The sequence below is a fragment of the Leptidea sinapis genome, chromosome 19, assembly GCF_905404315.1.
Source record: "Leptidea sinapis chromosome 19, ilLepSina1.1, whole genome shotgun sequence".
Lineage (NCBI taxonomy): Eukaryota > Metazoa > Arthropoda > Insecta > Lepidoptera > Pieridae > Leptidea > Leptidea sinapis.
This window is the reverse complement of record NC_066283.1, coordinates 3,251,740-3,277,314: the sequence shown is the minus strand read 5'-3', so window position 1 is coordinate 3,277,314 and position 25,575 is coordinate 3,251,740. Positions and strand designations below refer to the sequence as shown.

Below are 25,575 nucleotides of genomic sequence, written 5' to 3'. Positions count from 1 at the left end.
AAAAAAGACATTAGATTTTTAGAAGACAAAGTATAGTTCGCGATGACATGATTGACCAGTCTTCCCAAACAGCGAGCGTTCGCGAGCTTAAGGGTGCGTTTCCACTGAGGTGGAGCGGACCGAGAATTGACCAATAACAATGTTTGAAATCTCCGCTCCGCCTACGTTGATATATTTTTTAATTAACAATTTATTAACGATTTTCAAATAACATGTGTAGACGCGCGGCCCCAAGCTGGATAGAGCGGAGAGTAGCGGTGTGGCAACACCACCCGGTGCTGCCACACAGTGTGGTAGATCAGCTCCACTCCGCCCCGCTCCGCATCAGTGGCAACGCACCCTAATGCGTGCCATCACTTCTTGTCCTTCGTTGCATTTTTTAGTAGAATAGCCCTACTGATAGCTCTTCTCAAGTCCCACGAAGGATATTCGAAAATAAATAAAACGAACAAATATATTAAATATTTTATTGTCGTTTCGACTTAGAATATATTAATACAAAAAAATTAATAATTCGTCGTAATATCACAATCAGTACAATACGTGGCACGAGTATATTAAAATAATATATTATTATATTCGATTTTTTTTATATCACAGTTTGAAAGCACCTTTTAAGTACTCGGAATGCATAAAAAGACAAAAAATTGGACTAAGTTTGAGAAAATGTTTCGCCACGGACTAGTAAAAAATAAAGACTCCGTGTCACCTTAAATAACAGTGAGGCACCAAAACAAGCCGGTAAATGTGTAAATACATAGCCCCACGCATACACTTATACAAGCCGATCGTCCGCCATAATAAAATTAGCCATCGTCTGTGACAGATCAGTTTGCGTCGCAACAAAATATTTTAAAAATGCCGTCGTGCGTTGTGAAAGAGTGTAAAAACAATGATATAAAAGTATTTGTCGATATATGATTATTTAAGGGAGAAAAAATTGTGTAAATGGTATACCCCGTAACTGCACACACAATAGCATAAAGGTGCTTCACATGCTTATATGACAGCGCAGAGTCCTTCTTTTCTTCTAGTCTGTGTGTTTCGCATAAAGATTAAAAAGTTTTATTGCAAGCTGACTTGATATTAGAAAAAATACTATTTTGGTCCCATTTGGTCCCTGAAAATCATTAATTATGTTTAGCAAATGCTATGAATTTACTGTAGAAGAACATACACAAACTAATTAGTTAGTCGTTATATATTAAGTGTTTTGACTGGACCGGTCAATTAGGCCGGATCTCAGCGCGTCAAGTAATAATCAATGGCATTTAATTGTGGGCGCTCTTGACGTTTTCATATAAACGTTTGAAGTAGTTAAAATATTTTTGAAGTCATACTTCTTTTGGCACGTTATGAAAAAATGATGAGAGTGAAATTTTAAGATGCGCGCGCATCACTGTATCAGAAAAGTAACAGGGTATAGTGTGTTCCTAACATTTTCTTACGTTTGAGACATTCGTTATTTTTTTAGTTTCTTCGTCCATTATAAGGACAGGCCCATAAGGTTCAAGCCCATACAGCCGTATTCATTATTTAATAATTAACTGTCAAAGCCATCGTTGCAAAATTTTTACAATATCGTTCTTTACACAAACGTAGACTAGTAGGAGGAATAAATAATTTTAAGGATTTTTGCTTTGTTACGCCAAAGAAGTATAACTTCTTAAGTGCATACATAAGTATACACACATATTTTTTTTAACTATGTTGTTATATTAAATAATACCATCAGTAATTAATTATAATAATTCGTTAGTTCGTTTTTGCCAACCGTCAATGTAAAATTAACAGGCTGTAAAGGGTTAGGTACTACTGATTATTTTATAAGTACAAATCTTAGTTAATTTATACGTCTAGATAGAGCCTTTTGATGCTAGACAACCGATGAAAACAAGCCAGATGTATAACATGACAACGAGCGTGACAAGCTACGTCTTACACTCGCGATTTGTATGTCAATTTGTGTACATGCAATGTTGCAAAATTGAGGTTAACTGTCAAGCTAAACTGTTTTCGACGTTTTGGCAGCTGTCACAGTCTATCTAGATGTATACATGATTTAAGGAAAAAATATACGATGATGCACACATTTATATGATGAGTATGAATGTTTGTTTCTGAGTCATGGATCTTGTATGTATATATAAAATACATTCTTAATAAATATATAGTTTTCTAACACCCGTAGTATAAGCTACGCCTAGTTTGGAATAGGATAACTTGTGTTGAAAGTGTGTCAATATTATTATCTTACTAACCAGTTCAGACTTAAAACGTTTTTTGAGTAAATTATTTATGATGCGTCACGATTTTCCGACAATATTGAAGTTAGTCACAAAATATTATCATAAGTACATAAAACTCATGAGTGAGGTATTTCAAAATGAATCTTATAACTATAATAGAAGCACTATAAAATATAAATATGGACTGGTAAAATCATTAATTTCTTGAAGATGTCCAAAAAATAAAATAAGTACATATTTAGCATATAAAATAAATTATAGCTAGGTCCCAAATCTCTATAGCGGAAATTAAACCTTGTTCGCTTTATGGTAGAATATAACAATTTTTTATACTTAAACTAATATTTAATTTAAGTAGTTATTTAATTTAGTTGTACAACATGTACTTAGTACAAATAAGTAGTTAAAATATATAATAATATTATATACAATATTTTACTACATTACTTTAAATAAACTTATTTATTATTTAGTATAAATACTACACACAAATACAAATATTTAGTTGAGTTAAGCCTTACGTCCAACAGCCGCAGAACCAAAAAAGTGAGATTACTATAAATCTAGTACAAATTATTTATTAAGGTCAAGTATTATTTATGAAATTTATAAAACAGCTGTTTGTTAGTAGCAGTGTCTACTAATTTACTACATTTTTAGAGTAAGTTATATACTTACTCTTTTTATTTTTTTTATTTTAATTATTATACGCTAAGAGTGGACGTAAACGTCAGTTGGATTAGTAACTCTGGTGGTGGTGATTAATAAATAGGAGCCCGTAGAACTTACCATACGAGCAGTCGCAGCGTGAAAATGAATGACCATGTACGACTGGCTTTATGAGTATACAATAAGTTTCCGCAAAGGAAAGATAATTGTCAAATTATGTTTATTTAAAGGTACACTGGACAAACATTTGCAATTCAAAAATTATTTAAATAACATTTTACTAAAATTACGCGGGTATTGATTGAGACTCACCGCTACTATGTATTCCACGCATACGGACAGATCTTTCTTTCAGTTTTCACCAAGTACATATTGAATGCGAACGTAAAAAACCAAGTCATCTACATAGGTAACTGTGTAAGAAATTTGTAGCATTGTTTGTTGGTCCTTGGTATTTCCGTCGCCAAACTTATGATCTGAACTTCTGGAGTTGTGCTGATACATGCATCACTCATTAGAGTGATTGAACAAATTAATATTTGTTACTGCGCAACGACTTGAAGTAACGTCGGAGTGAACTAGAAGTTGGCGAAACGTCACGCTAAGATCCAGATGTCCAAATACAATCCAATACAAAAACATAAAGATTCTTATTTCTATTGAGCTCGAATTAGTTCTGTATCAGTTGATATTGGATGGTATCTTCAAGCTATTACAATCTAGTTACTTCATTACCAGCTTCCATGTCTTTCCGTTTCTCCTTCTGTCTCCCATCTTCGAGGATTGCGTAAATCTCTTCGACACTTCTGTCCTTAGTCTCTGGTACATATAATACTGTGTACACAGTACCGAGGAAGCATATCATTGAGAAGAATATGAAAACCCAGTGTATACCCAGTAGTTTGAGGAGTGGGTCGTAGGCTTTCGTTTGCAGGAAGTCGCTGAGAGCATCCACGCTGCTGACGAACGATGTAACCATGCCGCGATGCTGAAAAATACGACAGATATATTTAATTGTCAACAACCTCACTATGAAGTTACCGAGACTAGACGATTTATACGATCTTTAAATAAAAAGTAAATGGTATATTGTTAACCAAGGAGAAAATGTTAGCGATTCCTATGAGGGTGTAGTTTGTAGCGCTAGAAGTCGATGCCCTCAATACCAAGACGGAGAAATAATATATGGTTCATACATGGTTCACCAGCTGGAGATAGCAATTTCTACGAGAGTATAATTTGTAGACAAAATACGTTGGGGTCTCGCACTACTAAACTACTAAAATTTCTATGAGAAATTCGTCAAAAATTTAAAAATCTGGATTCAAATGTGTAGCGAAGGAGAATCGCAGTACAAGTAACAGATTAATGGTCTTACCTGGAATGAGAAAAGCTCAGAAGTAATAACATATGGCACAGGTTGATAGCCTGCGGCGTCTGAGAAGATACACAGACACATGGCTAGGACCGGAAGCCAGCCAGGCAGCCATATGGAGAACGAGGTGATATAGAACCACGCTCCTAAGGCCAGCATGGACAAGCCCGTAGCCAGAGACGTGGAAGCTAGAAGCCACTGTGGAAAAACAAATGAACAAAGTTTTATGAAAAATAATTCGAGATTGTGAGCGAAAAGTGTACCATTAAAATATGTTTACTTTTGACATCCTAATAATAAAATTTTAAAGGTACACTTTTATGAATAAAGTTGTTTTTATGTTGTTCACTTAACTTGGAATAAGAATTAGTAAAATATAATTTTTAAATGCCTACCCGGCAGATTGTGAGCACCTATAATTATAATATAATACCAATGTACCCACTCAATCTATGCAAAATATAAATGACTTGATTTTGATTTGATTTCATCATTGCTGCCAATGCACATTACTAGTTACTAGGCTGGGAACCGGTTTTGAATTTAACTGTTATTAATTATTAATAACAGTGTGTATTATTTCGTACGGAGATCGAAATGAGACCAACGTATCCCAGAGTGCAACACCAGACTAATCGTGACGTGTAAGAAAAAGAAAGAAAAATCATTTATTCACTCTGGTAAAAATAACTGTAATGAATGTCAAAAACCCGGAAAAGTTGAGCTTTAATGAGAAGAAGTCACAAGAAATTCATTGCCTCTCTTTCAAATCTATATTTACTTTTTCAGAATTTTCATTAAATTATAAAAATTTATGTAAAATGATGCACTATTATTACTCAAACGTTTTAACTTACTTTTGTAAGCCATAAATATTAAAAATACTTGCTTAATCATTAAAAAAAACTCAAGAGTGTCAAGTGCAGTAGATGTATCAGTGCGCATACACTGTAAATAAGTTAAGATATTATACGAGCAATTTCATATTTAAATTAATAACCTCTTTTTACTGTTCAAAACAAAGCATACAGATAAAGTTATACATTTAAATGCCATGAAAACCCCTAAAAATAAAATGGTACATTATTGATAACAATATAAAAAACCCCGAAGACATGACCGACCAGGCACCACCAGTAGCACCCATTCACGAACATGACGCATGGACCAGCCATACGCTTAATCTCTCCGTGCCCGTCTGGAGTTATGAGCGACTGTATTATTTACTGCGTAGTTCCGCAGATGTCATATTTTTATATTAAGTTATAAAGTCTCATAAAACCTACTTTTCGTCCAGTTTTCTCAACGATGCAGCTGGCTACTACGGACCCCAACAGCTGAATGGCTCCCACAACAATGGTCTGCTTGTTGGGGCTGAGCTTCAGGCTTATGGACTGCGATGCCTGGTCAAAGATGGAGCCAGCGTACATCAGCACCACCAGATAGCCACACGTCTCCTGTGACAGCATCACGTTCAGGGATATCCTGAACGCTTTGAATGTTGTCTTGTCTTGATCTGAAACCATTTAATGACATTAGAAAGACGAATATTTCTAAACTCTTTATACTTTTTTTAAATTTTCTGTATATAATTCCGTGAGTACCTGTTCGTCGTACTAGCTTTTACATGACCATTTTTGTGAGGGATACTGTGAGCAATACAGTCGCAGGTAAGTGCACTTTTTGTGGAAAGATCAAATGGAACTAGGAACTGTCATGATGAGGTTGGCTATGCCAGCGACACTTAATCCGGTTGGTTCCGGCGAATTTCCTCACTACTTCACAATTCGTTTCGCGGCGCGTTCATTTGTGAGTAGAGATCGGAGCTGGTTGCGCATTCGTGCGACCGTCTTCGGCGGGCGACTGCTTACTGCTGGATGACTCTCGCACGTCCATCGTTCCAAAATGGCGCGAAGTGTCGCGGGCGCGGTGAAGGGGGGAGAAAGAGAGGTTTATAGGAAAAGGAAGAGGATAGACAGATAGCGACGTTAACAGATACTATTCCAAAGACAGACTGAAAAAATTCCTTCATTTGGAGTCTTGCCACGTAAAAGAGTGGCAAAGGGGTCTGTTTTTGAATTTCTAAAAGTGTCGAATATCTCGAAAACCGAAGGACTTTTACTAAACTTTAAACATATTTTTCTAAAACGCCACAACGTCTACCCGAGGGTACCGCAATATTATCTATTCATTAGGCAAATCCTGTATAGGAGACAGCGTCCGGACTCCCCCCAGGAAATAGCACTTGTAACATGTCTATTATTATCTCTACGCCTCTTTATTAAGACATCCATGTCTTTTAATAATAAATATTTCTTATGAAATAGATTGACACATTATACTTACATATACTTTTCCACGAAGTTTTTTTCATAGAACGCGCAAAGTCTTCTTCTCTCTCTAACTGTTTTATCTCTTCTTCTAAATTTTTGTCGTCCACCGTTGTGTACCGAAGCCATGCTAGAGACGATTTAGCTTCCTATAATCAAAAATATTCAAATAACTTACATGTTATGAATAACATAAACACATTTTAATACATGATTCCGCAAGAATTGGCATTATAAGTATTTGCAATTCAGTTAATCCGTCTCTTAGATCAGCGTACAGACCAGACCCGACCGTATTCGTATCATACTCGCATAGGTGTTTATCTCCTATCGTTTGAGATGTCGGCAAAGTCGCCTTTAACTAGAACCCTTCGCCTTATAAATGAACCCCACAGCAAAGTGGACCTTTTTGGGTGTATGTGGAGTGAACTTGCAAGGGTATTGTTATAATATGTAGTATCTTATGGTAAATAGTTGTATGTTCAAGTTTTTTAGTATTTTCTAGTATAATGTATTAATTTTAATATAATATGTTTTTTAATGTAGTATTTAATGCTTTTGTATTATTGTTATTTGATTATTGTAAGATTGATTTGCTTGTTGTTTGCATGTATTATTCTTGTTTGTTTGTAACGCATTAGAGGTCGCCTGTAATGACAGTTGCTATGTGTAGTAAATAAATAAATGCTCTCGCGATTGCCAATTCAGAGGTTATCTTGAAGGCAAAGTCAAATTGACTTCGAAGAAACGGGGATCACAAATAGATCAAGAGCATACTTCAAGCCCGAGCACTATAGGATTAATAATTCTAGTAGGCTTCATAAGATACATAATAGCTTTAAGGGTAAATGTATACACTTCTATAATAAAGGCCCAGCCACAGTTCAGGCATTAACTATCTATAAATAAATTAAATGTTTTATAAAAAATGGCTCTGTCGTAAATCCAATTACTCCACTGCTGAATATCTAAATATTCGGACAGCCTGGGACTAGATTGTGATTATTTTATAGCGATAGAAATGACTGTACAATATTGTATATTTTTATTGAAAAGAGCGCAAAAAATTAATGCTTGGAGAGTTTCTTGCGCCGCTTCTTCTCTCTCAGAGTGCCATTTGTTTCCGAAGCGGTAGTAGTATCTAGTAGTTATCAGAAATGACATCAAAAATAATTCTAAAGGAATAATTTTGAGAAAATTAATGCCTTTCATGCCTTTATAAAGCACAGGTCCACCCGTACTTATTTGTAGTATTGCTGTTATTTCTGATCTGGTGCAGTACTAGCATGAACCATTTGACCGCGTGCAACTGCCCGAAATGACGTAGATCCAGTGCTCTATAAACGGCTATATAACTTAGCCTTGCGTAGAGACGTCGCTTAAGTGTGTGCCTTCTACCGCATTTATCACGAAGTTCCGTTCGTGTTCCGAAGAGCTGTTTATCTGATAACTGGCGCCAAATAAAACCTTCGCACGACACGCTACTAACCGATTTTCAACTTTCTTCCACGTACAACCAAACTATGGAAGGAGCGCTACGTTTTCAGGACGATACAACATGGATTCCTGTGATGTTGCAGAAAAATTTGGGTACTCTTTTTTTTCTATTGGTATGTACACAGATGTATTTTAACTGTATTATGCTACAGCCATCCATTTTGATTACGTTTAAGCCTAATAAATAATTTAAATAGATCATTTTATTAAACCATGTTGTAAAATCATCGTACATACTTCATTCATACTTAATAACGATAAGGTAAATATTCAAAAAACTTGAATACAAATTTCGACTCACCGGGAAGTCCGGAGTTTCCCCGAATTGAACAATAATAAAAATAAAAAACAACATCGTTTGACAGCATCTAATTTAATGTGGCGTTTTTATTGCTACGTATTCCGATAATATTAAATACAAATAAAAAACAATACATTGAAACGCGTGAACATATTACTTACATACTCTTTGTAATATCAGTTAACAGTGAACAATCTGATGTTAGCCATGCAGACACATCATAAGAACATGAAATAATATTAAGGCAAAAAATATAATTAATTAGTATGAATTCTTCAGTCTTAGTTGGGTCAAAAAGTGGTTTATTATGTAGTTATACAACGTCCTACTATAAACATTACGAAATGCATTATGAATCTTAAGCGCTGCTGAATCGTTTATGAATATTAAAACAGATGTTGCTTAGTAAAAGAATCTTATTTTTTTTAAAGATAATGTTTATGATGTTGGATGTCTCTAGGTTTTCCAGAAAACAGAAATTTATTGATTGATTCCTCGACATAAAGGATTCACACTGTTTAATCGGCTGCTATTTCTGTTAACATCTGTCTAGCTGTCAACGCCAAAGAGGATGTAAATACTACGTAATTAGTGAAACGGTTTATCCTGAAGGACATGTCTGCAACTTCCCGCACTCAACTTTTCCGAGCTCAAAAATATATGTCTTCTATGCTGAGTCTTATGTCCGACAGAAGTTTTCTAACTATTTTATTAATTTTCAAACTGAGGTAACTTTGGAATGAATGAACCGAGTTTATAAGTTTGAATTGATCGAACTAGGAATTTCGGATTAATTCCGCAAAAACACTTTATTTGGTTTTCTTTCATTCACGATTTCGATTTGAGGCGGCAGGCGGCCGTTAGGGCAGTAAAGTCCTCGAGTGGTGACCACGTACCGGAAGACGCAGTGTTAGTAGCCACAAGATGGACCGATTAACTGGTTAATATCGCTTGGGTAGGTTGGATGAGGGCAGCGCAGGACCGATCGTCATGGAGATCTTTGGGGGAGGTCTTTGTCCAGCAGTGGACCGGTGTCTTCCTGCTAAAATGATGATGTTGATGATGATCTATAGGTAATGAACTTACTTTTATCTTGCCCTGTTTGACTAAGAACACAGGAGTTTCTGGCATCATCATGAACACAAGCAAGTGTATCACCGGAATAGCAGTGCAGAGCCACATGACCGCTGCGAACGACAGGATATCTCCTGCCACGTAGACCACCAGGTAACCCAGGTTCTGGACGAGGATGAAGAGGGAACCTAGCGCACCCCGTATGTTGTCTGACGCGATCTATAAAAAAACCGTCATGGTTTTAGTATCGAATACAAAACCTTTTAACTAAAAATAATAAAATACCGACTTCAAAATATAAAAGTTTGTTGTGTTACATGGGGGCCAATGTGATATTTTATATTGTATTTTCAGTTTTTTTTTGTGTAATTAATCCCAGAAGTGAGGGTTATCACTTTAAAAACATAATAAATTGTTTAGATTACCAAGAGCGACATTTCAAGTCAATTTCCTAATATGCAAATATTAGGGTTGAGCAGGTTATCAACTGTAAAGTAGATCCTGTAGATGAAGCCACAACCTGTATTATGATGAATGCAAAATTAGACATATTAAGTTTGCATAAGAGGTGTAGTAAATTAAATCTTTCAGTTTTTGAAGTCGGTTTTTTTTTTATCATCTGGTTCAGTTAAGTAGGTGTTAACATTTTTATTAACACTACTATCTTTTTTATTACTGTTATGATTAAATAATATAATAATTTGTGTTCTAGTAATAATTTAACCGTATCACCGCTCTTCGAGAACACTTCCCTTAAAGCCTCGCCTGGATTCGGAATACTGGGTCTCGAAATCTCGAGCAATTGCCAATTCCGTGGCCATCTGGAGGGCAAAGCCAAACTGGCTTCAAAGAAACTGGGCGTCATAAATAGAGCACGGCAATACTTCGAGCCGGCCCACATTCTAGCGCTCTACAAAGCGCAGGTCCGGCCTCACATGGAGTATTGCTGTCATCTCTGGTCTGGCGCACCCCAGTATCAGCTCGATCCATTTGACCGCGTGCAATGCAGAGCAGCTCGAATTGTCGGGGACCCAGTACTCTGTGAACGGCTGGATCACTTGGCGTTGCGTAGAGACGTCGCTTCATTGTGTGTCTTCTACCGCATTTATCACGGGTAGTGTTCCGAAGAGCTGTTCAACCTGATTCCTGCCGCCGAATTTCACCTTCGCACGACACGCCACAAGTTACGATATCATCCCCACCATCTGGATGTGTGGCGGTCCTCCACAGTGCGGTTTTCAAGAAGCTTTCTTCCTCGTACCACGAAGCTGTGGAATGAGCTTCCTTGTGCGGTGTTTCCGGGACGATACGACATGGGTACCTTCAAGAAAAGCGCGTACACCTTCCTTAAAGGCCGGCAACGCTCTTGTGATTCCTCTGGTGTTGCAGGAGAGTGTGGGCGGCGGTGATCACTTAACACCAGGTGACCCGTACGCTCGTTTGTCCTCCTATTCCATAAAAAAAAAAAATTTACCTCTTTCAAGTACAATGGAGTCACCACGTAGCAGCCAGCACAGGCTAGACCAGCCACAGCTCGCGAGGTGATGAGGGCCCAGGGTCGAAGGGAGAATAGAGTTATGCTCCAACTTATCTGAAACAGTGTATTTTTTCAGTCACTTTGATCTCTTCAAGGACTACATAAAATTAATAATATTTTAAAAGAGCAAGCTTCAAAAAGTTATTTAAGAAATGGTTTCGTTCTATAGCTATAAAAAGTCCACTGATTATTTTTTTTATTAAAAGAATAGCTCGATTTCTTCCTATATATGTATATATATCCCGCTATATTGTATCATCATCGGTCCTTGGTATGTATAAAAATGTGAATTGGATTACTTAAATTGGATGAAGATGCTGTAAACGTAGAAATCGATAGGTAGGCGTAAGGCCTCGATCTTGACATATCTAGCAGTTTTGTATAAACAAAAGAATAAACATGATGTTTATTCTTTCTTGTTACCTAGTCATGTCAGCTGTGCAAACTAGTCACACTTTGTTCATATCAATTTTATATTCATCGAGTATTCAGTAGGTCTACTCTTATTCAACGAAAAACGAAGTTTCGATTGACGTTTCGGGTGTTTCCTACTACGGTTCCATTCGTTTCGAAGTTTCGTCCCGAACGTCATTGTTTGCCATTTCGAATTTCTAAACGTCCACGCATTGACGGCCGGTCGCAGATGCCATCCCGCTGACATAAGAAGTGCTCATGAAATAAGCCTTGAATATTAAGTTACGGTTTCAGTTGCGGCGTGTGACCTGGTGTCAGCCATTGTTGTTTTCGCTTACGGTTATTGTTCAGAATCCACTTTTCATCGCATGTCACAATTCGGTCCAATATTCGTTCATTTCTATATCGATTCAACAAGACAAGAGAGTTTCAACGAGTGTTTCTTTCTGCAGAGTCAAATCATGAGGCACCTATTTATCATATTTTTTTATTTTATTAATTTGACGCAAATGAGTCAATGTTGTTGGTAAGGTAACGTTAAACCATGCCGCTAATTCCTGGGTAAGACCGTGCGTCTTCCACGTGGTTCGTTCTTTATTTCAATTTTCATCACGAAAGCTTTTAAACAAAATCGCACGGTCCGTTCATAAGCAGTCCCATCGATATTGCGAGCTGTTTCTGCCGCGTTAGTTCCGCTTCGGAACTCGTATTCAAAAATCACTCGAATTTTCCAAGTAAAAATGTCTAAGCTGAATAAAAAAACCACTGGAAGTCGATACATCGAATGTTGCATATTTTTTAAAAGAAGAACTAAATACCTCGTGAAAAAGTTCTATCAAAAATCTCAAACCACGAAGGTTCTATGCCAATTCAAAGTACGTATTACAATAAAAATATGGCAATTTCATACTTTAACCTCTAATATTTTGGCCTGGCAGTTGTTTCTGCCCGTTGGCCAGTTGGCTGATCCGTTGATCGTCCTAGCTATTCATTGCGGAATGCTCAGTACTCTTGGTAAATTTCCGCTTTGTGAGTAATTTTTATGACACATAATTATATTAAATAACGTAAATATTGTGAGTGTTATTTTATCTATACTTATGTTATACAATTTTATTGCTTGTTTGAATGCATTAATCTTTGTATTTGAATAATTGTTTTTGTTTAGATATCGACATTCATCCATACTTGGCATTACAGGGTGTAATCGTTAAGGCCGCTATCCCAAAAAATCGCCAAAGTAGCGCATAATTTAAACCATTTCTTGGCGGTTTATAAAAGCTTATATTTATTGAAGTAGGCGTTGCTTTGCGGAAATCTATAATTATCCAAATGCTTTGAGTTTTCTTTAGTGCTTATCTATATATATGTATATAAAAGAGAATGTATGTTTGTATGTTCCCTAATAACTCCTAAGCTATTCGACCGATCTCAATGAAATTATTTGTAATAGATTCGTTGAAGCTCAAGGAATGTTTACATATATAATTTCTTTATGTTTGCCAGGTCAGCTAGTTCTTAATAATGCAAAGTCTCGTGCCAGATTTTGGCGAGTCAACAGGTCCTGAGGATGCAGAGACGAAACACGTCAACAAAAAAAAAATCTTTAAACTGATATTTAAAAAACGTTACCTAATCAGTAAAATGACACCAATAAATTTTTAAAAACACTTCCATATATTTAGTATGACATTCAAAGAGGATGTAAATACTACGTAATAAGAGAAGGGACTGCCTAAGTAAAAATTTAAATTTAGTTGAGTATAAAACGTGCAGTGCATATTTGACGAAAGTGGGAGGCTCCTCTGCACCGTATGACGGCTAGATTATGGGTACCACAACGGCGCCTATTTCTGCCGAGAACCAGTAATGTGTAAGTATTACTGTGCTTCGGTCTGGTAGCTAGTGAAATAACTGGACAAATGAGACTTTGCATCTTATGTCTCAAGATGACGAGCGCAGTTGTATTGCCGCTCATTATTTTTGGATACTTCAACAATCTTGACCGGCACTGCATTGTAATGAACAAGGCGTATCAATTACCATCAGCATTGAAATAGTAATTACAATATGGCGACAAAGTATAATCCGGCTAAGTTTGAAAGCAAACAGTTGCTTAAAACGTAGTGGATTTCATCTCATTTATTTACAAGATTATAGCCATCATCTGTCAATCTGTCAATGACTGCACGATTCATACAATCGAGTGTATCGCTTTTTTCTAAGAGAGTTTCGCCTGGCTGATAACATTAGTAGAAAGGTCATTGTTTCATACAACAAGAACGTCAGTTCGAAAATAAAATTTTGTATTTAATCAGAAATAAATAAATAGTATTCAACTAAATGATAATTTTATTACTTCATTAGGTTAATTAATAGTTTCCTTTAATATCAACATTAAGCTAAAATAACCTTTTAACATAGAGAAACTAAAACCTTCCTACTAATCCCATACTTAATGTATGTAGGGAGTGTTAAATAACAAAATTTAGGATATAATTTTACTGATTAGATAACGTACTTTTGATATCAGTTTAAAGTTTTTTGATATTTGTAATAGTTATAGAATAATAGCCTGGTCACTTAACGATTACATCCTGTATACAGCTAGCCCAGGGGTGCTCAAACGACAGGTCGATCGCGAGTCCTTTTATGGTCAATCTCGAGAAAAAAATCCGATATAGAACTATTCACAGATTTTGTTTTAGGTAACTAAAATCAGTAATTACGTACCATCTTATTAAAAGTATGCTCAGGACATGCAGTGTCATGCAGATTCAACATCCGAAGTCACTCTTTAGTTAAGTTTAGAACTTCAGACACTAGAACGCGTTTGTTTTGTATGGACCAATAAACTCGCAATTTTGAATAATTATGAGTTTTTTCATTGACCTTTAAGAGCAGACCTACACTTACCTTGACTAAAAAATGCATATTATTGTGAGCAAAACGAATACCTATGTCATCGTGACACTCTACCTAGTCGACAATCCTTCATCACACATACTTGAAGCCTCTCTTAGTCGATCGATCGTAGTCTAACAATTTTGAGGTATATCGCCAGCAGTTCAAGCTTGAGCACCCCTGAGCTAGCCTATTTTGATTGTATTGTAAATATTCATTTTATTCAATCGTGATTTAAATAATTCGGAAATATTACCATAATAAACATATTTTTGTCCTTTATTTAATTTGTATATTGCCATATGTTTTCAATAATTGTGTTCATTATGTGTTATTATCATTCAATGCTATTAACACAAGGCATAATTACATTTATATAGGATACAAAAATATGTTCCACGATGAAGCAGTGTAGTGTAATTTGTACTCAAATTATTTCATTACGAGGATACGTTTGTAACAGTACATGTTCTATTGCCATCTTGCAACCCTATATCGGTTTTGTGGATGGAACAGAATAATATTAAAATCGCGATACAAAAGTAACTGTTGATCGTAGATGGGTGAAAATTGAAGTTGTATGTATTTTTTAATGCTGACTCATAATCAAATAAAAAAAAAATGTTAAAAAAATTAAAATTCGTGTGGACCACCCTTAACATTTAGGGGGATGAAAAATAGATGTTGTGTGACACGAGATTTTTATATATTAGATATAATATTATGTAGTTACAAAGTGTTTCAGCGGCGCAATAGGTTGTAACGTTGGCTTTCGCCACAGAGCTCCCGATTCGATCCTCGCCCGCCACGCAACAGTGTGTTTTGCAGCCTAGCTAAACTCTCTAAGAAAAAAGCGATTGTATTAAACGTGGAGTCATTGATAGATTGACAGGTGATGGCTTTAATCTTGTAAAAAACAGAGACAGCTGAAATCCAATACGTTTAACGGCCGTTTTCAATAACGTATCTCGAGTTGCGGATACATTGCTGTCACCGTTTAATGACAAGATCTTATCTATCCATAGTTATGTCCAATTTTGTTATAGTACAATAATGTCGATAGGTTTACCAGTGGGAGGCTCCTTTGCACAGGATGCCGGCTAGATAATGGGTACCACAACGGCTCCTCTTTCTGCCGTGAAGCAGTTATGTGTAAGCATTACTGTGCTTCGGTCAGAAGGGCGCCGTAGCTAGTGAAATAACTGGGCAAATGAGACTTAACATCTTGTCTTAAGGTGTCGAGCGCAATTGTGGTGCCGCTCAGAATTTTTGGATTTTTCAAGAATCCTGAGCGGCACTGCATTGTAATGGGCAGGGCGTGTCAGTTACCATCAGCTGAACGTCCTACTCCTCTCGTTCCTTATTTTCATAAAAAAAAGGTTATTGAAATGTAAGTAAGCGTAAAACGATAGATTTGTCTACATCTAGTAAGCTAAACTAACGATAGATAGGATATTTAAAACGGCCGAGCAACTATTTGCTTCCAAACTTAGCCGGATTATACTTCGTCGCCATATTATTGTAATTACTATTTCAAACTTATGTCAAATGACTGCACGTTTCATACTTACCTAAATTTCAAATTTTTAATCGCCAGTCCAGCCTCTTATTACGTAATATTTACATCCTCTTTGGTGTTTTCGGTTCTCTGAATTTGTATACGTTTAGTCGAGGCTTTATAAGGTCGGCAATGCTTTTCTGATTCTGCATTCATACACTCACATTTAAAAATGATTGAATGACACTAATAGCTTTCTTTGACTTACCTAGTTACACAACTGTTGCATAATAATATTTTATCTACACCCATGCTTTAAATCAAAAGATTCTAAAACAGTTAGCTTATTGCGAACATTAAAACCCAATGTCCTAATAACCATTACATCATCCAAACGAGTGTTGTAATGAAATTCAGTACAACATTACAACATCCGTTTTCATAATAACATTCCTTTGGATAATATTATTATGGTTACTAGGACTGGCTTTTTTAATGTTAGCAGTAAGCTAACTGTTTCAGAATCTTTTATAGAAGATTCATATTATGGGTGTAGATGAAGTCTTGCATGCAACTGTTGATAATTAGGTATTAAAACACTCATGTGATACTATTATCAACACATATTCGTGTTTTAATAACCCTTATTACACAACAGTTGCATTAATAACTATAACATTATGGATTGCTATTTGAACTCACGAAATTGTCAGCTTAATGACTATTTTTGACTCAGAAAAGAACGATACGATACTACTTACTACATACACATCGATCAAATTTCTACAAATCAGTCCTACCGGCTCAAAACAACATAATGAAATCATGTTTAAATTTTCGAAACAACCAGTTTTAATAAACTAGTCTGTTAGATAAATTAGTATATTTATCTAAATATTGAAGTTCTCAGTAATCATTTAAATTGATCGAAAAACAATACTTTTTTATGAGCCTGACTAGGCAGCCAGCGGTGCTGATAAAAAAATCTTGACATCCCAAACTTTCTAGCAACGCCTGGAGGCATAAGATGCCCAGCCTTAGTAGGGCTTCGTAACTTCACCAGCGGCACCTTCCAAAGTTCAAAAAGTGTTTCAATGGTAAATAACCCGATTACATGTAAAGTACTCGTGAAGCAAAAAATGAGTTCCACCATTTAACAATTGTTAGATGACGTCATTACTTTAACTGTTAACCATAACCATCCAATCGTCGGTTAAAACTATTATTTATGTTAAATAGCTGCCGCGTATAGCCTGCCTACCTATAGCGTTTGTGCTCCAAAATAACATAATGTCCCTGCTTAGAGAATTAATCGAGGAATCTAGTACTTCTGAAAGCAAAAGTAATAAAATTATGATCAATATCAGTTCTAGAAAAAGAAAAGAGATTTCTAGTCTTGAAAAATGTAGCTTTGCGGCTGGCTGTACGATTGGAACGGTGGTTAAAATCTCCAACAATGAAGTAAGTACAGACCAATCCTGCAGGAAACCTATTTCCTTTATATATAATATTATTGGCGCAAAGGATGTTTGACGTCCAGTCGGTAGTTTGGTAGTTATCTTCCTACATAATAATGTCCGCTTGCATCGGGTTCCTATTGTAGGTAACTACGCCTACTTCATCATCATCATCAGCCGGAAGACGTCCACTGCTGGACAAAGGCCTCCCCCAAAGATTTCTACAAAGATCGGTCTTGCGCTGCCCTCATCCAACGTATTCCGGGGATCTTGACCAGATCGTCGGTCTATCTTATTGGGGCCTACCAACACTGCGTCTTCCAGTACGTGGTCGCCATTCGAGAACTTTACTGCATGTCGACTGTCCATCGAACTATGTGCCTACTTATTGGTAATATTATAATTATAATAGGCCTCATGGCTTTTCTTTTTTAAATGAATTCTTTCGTTGGGACAAAATTTATATTTTTTTTCTAGAAATAAAGCAGTGAGTCCAGTACAGCAAATACTTTAAGACCAAGGAATACGATGGTGCAAAATATTTCGCAGTCTATGTTAATGTCAGCGTTACTGTTAACGTTAAATTTAACTTTAACTATAACAGTTAATATTATGGTGCAACCCATCCTAAGTCTCTGCAAAGAGCCTTCTACAGGAAATATAATAGTATGGTAATTAGTATATATTATCCTAGGCTGATCCACATTATCAGTTAACGGAGATGACACGGCAAGATTCTACTACGTTTGTGCGACCAACCACAATATTTTAACTGAGTTATGCGGTTGTTGACTGTTGGATCTGTCCACAAACAAAATGTCTTCTTTCTGCCAGTTATAATTTTTTATAAATATTTCCATTGTTACTGATTTAAATCTTCATCATGATCTCAATATGATCAATAAATAATATCTGACTGTCGAAGTCATTTAATATATATAATATATATAAAACAAAGTCGTGTTAGTTACACCGTTTATAAATCAAGAACGGCTAGACCAATTTTTCTTTTGTTAGATTTTTTGGATTTCTCTTAGTCTGGAATAGGATAATAAGTAATAAAATATCAAAAAAATCACGAAAAAATATTATTATAACTAAATTTATTTTCTGATACATTTTGTATGGATTTACATTTTGATGATATCTCGAGAATAGAAAGAATTCAATGAAGTTTTTTGTTAGTTTCACGCTACATGAGTAATAAAATACAACTGATAGTGCACGTCATGTTATTCAAGTTGACCGGTTGGTGTGTTTGTTTCGAGTTTCTATTAGCTTATTGTGCCGATATTATCATTAACAATGTCACGACCAAGACGATCAAATTATTCCCGACATAGACGTAATGCAACTAGGATTCGAAACATTGCGAATGAAAGGACTGAAGAAGAACAAGAAATTGCAGGTGAAAAGAACCGCGTTAGTATGGATCGACTTCGTGCTATGAATCACAAGAGCAATGCGAGGCAGCCCGTAAAACGGATCGGCTGGCAATACGAAATCGTCCAGGAAAACCTCAGAGATCAAAAACTAGATAATTTTCGACGCACAAGAAGAAATTTATGAAGTACTGATTTGAATCGAGGAGCATTTCGATACGATTGCAGTACTCATTACTGTTTGAGAATGGGAAACTACCGAATCACGACATTTTCTAGCAAACACTCAAAAATACAATGTTTGTTTCTAAATGACCCCATTTGGGGCGGACATTATCTAAGAACGAGGACATTCAAGCTATTTATATACTTACACACAATACAGTAGAAGAATAACATACTTACTATACTTATTCCTATGTATTATGTATGCTAATTCTAAAAAAAGTGTTTATAAATCAGTAATACGGACTTTGCTTTTGATATTGTAGATATAAGGACAGATTCACCATCGGATTGGATCATTGCAACCTCTCGAAGATACATAGCATAAATTTTTACAATTATACTTCATGGGCAACATGGAGGAATAACTTGATCGATGTCAAGAGAACAATGCAGCAATGATAATAGCAATTCCTCAAGATCTGCAGCAACTACTTCATGAACATTTTGCATGTCGAGTTAGCTCGCAAACCTTTCCCTTCCGATCCGTCTCGCATTCGCCCTGACCATTCAAATCTTAAGCCCAATCCTTGAAAGTTTATGGTCTGAATCTAGAATCCATTTCCCATGTTCAATTAATTATAAGTGGCATGTTCACGGGATGGTAGACCATCTGCGTTATTTGCTTTTGCGCATGATAATAAAACGGTAAATGTCGTCTATCACAAGGTGCTTCACTGAAAAGTGCAACCCAAGTACCAAAATACACAGCCAATAAAGAATCATTAACGTTAATTTTTTATTTCCTTATATTTATCATCCAATTAAAATATTGAAATTAATTAAATCCAAAATCTGCTCATTTATTGCCTCTAAGGCGGAACAATGTTCGCCGGGTCAGCTAGTTATATATATATTATAATTATAAATATCATTCCATGGAAGATGGGACGGGCGCCGGTATGGGGTGCAACCTATTCATACACGCTAGCTCGATCCCATCTACATGGAACCAACAACGTTACAATTAAAAATAAACAAAATATTACATTTGAATTTAGAATCTGTCATTTTTATATGATACTATCATTGAGTTTTCTCATTTTGGCGCCAATACATTGTACAATATTTTACGATATTAAAATGGAGTGGGGTGATAAAGAGAACCGAATCGCTGTGATTGCATTACACGAAGTAGGTTTGGAGCCAAATGCAATTGTTAAAACTCTCCATACGCTTGATATTAGTAAAATGTTTGTGTACCGGGCTATTAGAGGTACAATCAGACCTCCTCTGTTTGTTACAGAAAAAGATCTGGCCGTCCTTGTAGTATTCGTACGAAAAATGAGGTCAAAGCAAAAGATGTTATCTCAGTAGATGAAGATAGCACCTAGACCCATGTCGCGTATTTTAAAAGATGATTTTGGACTTGCAACCTATAAAAGACGTACTGTTCATTTCTTACCTGAAAATTTGAAAAAAGGTTTTTTTCTTTGTTTCAGTATTTATGGCAAAACTGGGTATATTGTTAGGTATAAGAAAGAAACTTACCACAAGAGATAGCGACGTCAACATTGTGGTATTCTTCCTCCCCCATTTGTCAGCTAGCTTCCCGACGAACACGCCGCAGAATATTGAGGGGAAGAATGTGATCGAAGCCATCCAGGATATTGTCTCGTCACTGATGGGTTCTGGGGCTGGGCCGTCTGGTGATTGGAGTATCGGCGTCATTGGAGACTGCCATCCCATCAGCATTCCGAAGTTTAGGACAGGAATCGTCACTGAAATAATAATAAAGATATATGAAATATGTGTGGGGTGAGACTGATTAATAGAATTCTGAATTCGGTAATACGAGCGCGCTGTGGTCTGAAAGAAGATGTTGTGACAAGGGTTGAGAAAGGAATGTTGAAATGGTTTGGACACGTGGAGTGAATGAGTGAAGAAATGATGACCAATTAAATATATTCATATAAGGCATGTCTGGGCAAGTCGGTCGCAGAAGACCTCTTCGTCGACCAAATTTCTTTTCTTTCGCCCTAAAACCATATATCTCGACAGATATAGTAGCAGGCTAGCAAATTATAAAATGATATCCTTGGGGATTGTAGGCAAATCCATAAACAGATATTTTTCTTTGTAATGGCATGATGGATTGCCCGCAGCTATTGAGCAAGATAAATATTCAGATGTATATGCTTTTACAACAAGATCCCAGAAAATGTTCAAAACAAAAGTATTACGTTATTCAAAAAAATTGTTAAAAAACGTTTGTGTGGTAAAGGTTACTATAACATAAATGACTTTCTTAATGATACCACAGATTGGGAATGGAATGACTATAGGCTATTAAATAATAAGTTTAATTGTACAATATTACTTTGTAAACATATTTATTCTATGAAAAAAAAAGCCCGCTGAGTTTGTTGTGCCCATTCTTCTCAGGTCTGAGGCATTCATTTTGGAATGGGTGGTAGTTTTTTCACTTTCAATAAGTGATGTCACATCCTATTTTGAATAAAAATATTTGAATTGGAATTTTGAACACAATTTAAGAGAAACCTGACACTCTGATTAGTAAAATGTAATGACCTAATTTTTAATTAAAAACGCATTGACAAAATATATTGTTTATTGTATTTTAGTAATTTTATTGAAGTGGCTGTATTGTAGCTTGTAATGACTTGTGCAATTAATTTATCTTTTTATATTATTTTGACATGTTGGCGTATAGGACTTCAATTTACTTTTATATAGTTATGAATTAACATGTTTGTATATTTATGTGCATGACATTGTATTCACCTGTAATTGCAGGAACACGATTTTTGGACTTTGTGTTACAATTTTATGAATTTACATAATATGTATTCTATGTTGGTGGCAAGGTCCACCAATAAATAAATAAATAAAATGGGGGACGTTTTGAAAAAGGAAAGGTCCAAAGCATCCGGAACCGGCGAGCGTGTATGAAAAGAGTCATGAATGTAAAGGAAGCGCGTGAGGTTAGTAAGAATAGAAGCAAGTGGCGTTCTGTTGTCTCTGCCTACGGGAAAAGGCGTGAGTGTGTACGTGTGTGTGTGCTTTAATTCAAACCTTTTTATACCTACTTCAAATAATAAGTAATATTAGTAGGTAAAGGTAAAGTAGGTCTAGTTCTTATTACCACAATTAAAAGACTTTACAAATGAAACTAATTTATTTGGAGAGGGCGGCTATTTGTCTAGTCCAGTGTTTCCCAAAGTGGGGCTCACGCACCACAGTGGGGCAATTTGATAATTAAGGGGGGCAATATAAAAATGGACTCGACATGACTTTAACCCTTTCGATTTGGGTAGTTTAAATGCAACGCTATCGGTGAAAAATTTAACAAAAAAGGCGAATTCGAAGAAAGTGCAAGGAAACTACCTTTACTACCGTTTGCATCTTGCATATTTAGCTGAATGTGGATTTAGTGCTGTAAATGATTCTCACTGATAAAAAAATAAATCGAGTTGATATAACACAACGCGGAGATGAAAGCTAAGTAAATTGGAACCTAATATAAAATCTCTGTGCAGCAAGCATCAAGCGCAACGATCGCACTAAATAAATACAAAAAAAAACAATATTAAAATTATTTTAAATTTCAGTTTTCATTGTATATTTTGTAATTTTACTTACGATTTTTTGTAAACAATTTTATAGTGATTTCTCCCTAAAACTTATCATTTATATTTCGGGAATAAATAATTTTTAATGTGTAAAAAATAGGTTTGGGAGGCATAAAAATTTTAGTAATGTTAAGGTGGGGCATGGCCTAAAAAAGGTTGGTAAACACTGGTCTAGTCCTAATGAGTCTTGGTAATACCGCGTTCACAATTGAACTATTGTGTTCGCCACTCATACTTATAGCCAGGGCCGGATTTAAACTTAATGCCGCCCTTGGGCACCGGAAAAAAATCCGCCCCAATACTGGAATTTTACTTAAACTTATAGTTTATATATTATATTTTTCAATTGAATTTCTTGAATTATCAATTAAACCAAAAATTATAAATCAACAGAATTAATTAATTATATTGAGCAATCTTGATAAGTCTAAAAAAAAATTTTTTTCACTTTTCAAAATTTTGCCCCCCTTAGAAATTTGCCGCCCTGGGCACTTGCCCCAACTGCCCCTAGTGTGAATCAAGCTCTTCAAGCCCTCCCGCATTTCCGAACCGCAGTATCTTCATGAAGCGAGTATTACAAACAACACCTGGAAGCAGGATTTATTCGCCAAGCATAGTGTTACGCTTATGCATCAGTGGGCCATAATCGCAAGGGGAGATGAAGAGGCTTACAAATGATACACGTTAATAACTGGACCTTTAGACCGTTCCGTCAGACTCACTTCAGACGTCAGTTCATTATCGAAATATTTTGTGTAATGCAGTTTTATCTTGAAAGGCCCGAGGAGCTAGCTGTTTCTTGCGCCCGCATTTCTTAGGTCTGAGCATGTCTTTTCTGTATGGATATTTCTATACGTGATTTAGAATATTTGAATTTCTCACTCGACTCGTCCAGCTACACAAAAATAAACTAATGAATGTCTATAATTACATTTACGTCAATAAATTACTTCTATTTCCAAAATTAAATCCAGTAGACATTAATTTGTGTGCGTCAGACAACACAATGGAGGTGTTGTTACGTAATGTGGGTAGAATGATAATTGAACCTCATGCATATAAATGGTTCAATGTGCAGTGTGAGTAGGATTTTGACCGAATTATTTGACTAGTCGATTGGAACATATTTAAGTGTGTATCGAGAAACAGAGAATAAAAATGGACGGTTAATATACCTAAAGTAAGTTTTTTAACGTAAAAGCGAATAGTGTAGTTTAGGGCAGAAGCTTCAGGCCTCGTTGCCAATGCTCTTAGTTATTCTTAATAAATAAAATTAAAATTATGAAACAATTATTTATGGACTAACCTAATTTACAAAATTATTTTTCCTAAAGGGGATCTATTTTTGTAACCACGTAAATTATTAAATGTTCTTTTTTTTTATTTTCATCAATTCTGTATTTTGGTTCCAGTTGCCGATGCTATAAATAAATAAAATAAAGAAAAAACATTTTATGTCAGATATTTGGCAATACATCTTTTCAAGAAAAATTTGGCGTTTAAATAACTTTTTCCTCTTGGTAAGCGATGTGCTATATTATAAATTTGCTGGACTTTCAACTTACGTTTCACCGCAAGATTAACCTGATCGGCAAAATGCAAAACTGGAATATGAATCAGAGGTACATAAAAACGGGTCTTCCAATAAAGGCGCGTACACAACCCTTTTAATTAACATCCTATACTTTTTATCAATTTATAGATAGAAGGGAAATACTTTAGAAAATTTTTACGTTAAGAAAGAGCTTGTTGCTGTTATGCAGCGCATGACAACAGGCCAGGCTTATTAAGGCGAAGAGTAAGCAGAAAACACGCAAACATGGTGTTTTTAGACAAGTTTTGTGGTGAAAGTATAGCATTTCGAGCTATGAACACTACATAATCCTGTTACACATTTCCTTAAGTCTTATTTGTAGTTTGCTAATGCTCGCTGTTGGTTATAGTTAACACTGCCGAGCCTTTTAGAACTACCACTTTTCTTTGAAGTTAAACAAGTTTTTTGGCATGGCGTGACGCGTTTTTTTGGTACTTCTCTCAGAAAAGTTATTCTTATAGCTTGTACTTTTTTGTGTAGGTTCATTTATTCAGATTAGTAGTGAATAACGAGGATTGTAAGCATATAAACTGTTTTCCGCGCAATAATTTTGAAAATATTGGCTTTGTTACATAGATGGCGGGCCGGCAGCCGTGAACTCATATCGCTCAAGGTCGCTGGCATTTAGTGTCGCCTTAATTTAGTGTGCATGACATCATTATCCTATACTCGTGACACTTCAGTCACTTTGTTCTAGTGTGCGTGCGTAGCTGAAAATAGAGGTTAATAGTTCGGCGTGTTCACAGCGGTCACAGTCTATCTGGACGTATAAATTATTCAAGGGTAAAACAAATAGAATGCTTATATTTTAGACAGGTAGTTGCCCGTTACATTCGCAACTAAAGGTTTTATCTCAATAAAATGTTTAAGTAGGGATAACAGAGAGAGTTGTCATACTGAAACATGCAGGGCAAGCCTGTCCGCCATTAAGGCGACACCAAATACCGGCGACCTTGAGCGATATGAGTTCATGGCTCCTATGTAACAAAGCCAATATTTTCAAAATTCTTGCGTCGAAAATTTAACATCTTAAAGGCGCAAACAGTTTAATTGCTTACAATCCTCATTATTGATTACTAGTCTTAATAAATGTACCAACACAAAAAAGTAAAAGCTATTAGAAGAACTTTTATGAGAGCAGTATACTAAACAAATGCATCATGCCGAGAAAAAACTTGTTTAACTGCAAACAAAACTGATAGTTCATAATAGCTCTGGAGTGTTAAGTTTAACTAACAGCAAGCATTAGCAACCTACAAGTAAGGCTTAAGGGTATGTGTAACAGGATAAAGTAGTGTATAGTGTAGCTCCAAATGCTATATTATCACCACAAAACTTGTCCAAAAACACCTTGTTTTGCGTGTTTTCTGCTTACTCTTCCCCTTAAGTTGGCATAGCGACATCCCATTCTGCACGGATGCACGCCAGGATATCATATATGATATCTATCTACGGAATATCCGCAATTTTGATTTT

General features: G+C 35.8%; 1 protein-coding gene across 1 annotated transcript in view; it reads right to left on the bottom strand.

Annotated features, from left to right (window-relative positions):
- Positions 1-453: 453 nt before the first annotated feature.
- The window catches only part of LOC126969909 (facilitated trehalose transporter Tret1-like), a 74,392-nt gene continuing 49,270 nt past the window's right edge, over positions 454-25,575 (bottom strand). The window contains exons 3-9 of the mRNA XM_050815535.1: positions 20,404-20,633; positions 10,970-11,086; positions 9,508-9,714; positions 6,640-6,772; positions 5,580-5,809; positions 4,297-4,491; positions 454-3,906 (exon numbers count right to left, since the gene is read on the bottom strand). Coding sequence (XP_050671492.1) covers positions 3,631-3,906; positions 4,297-4,491; positions 5,580-5,809; positions 6,640-6,772; positions 9,508-9,714; positions 10,970-11,086; positions 20,404-20,633 — 1,388 coding nt within the window. The 3' untranslated portion in view covers positions 454-3,630. The remainder of the gene's footprint in view (positions 3,907-4,296; positions 4,492-5,579; positions 5,810-6,639; positions 6,773-9,507; positions 9,715-10,969; positions 11,087-20,403; positions 20,634-25,575) is intronic.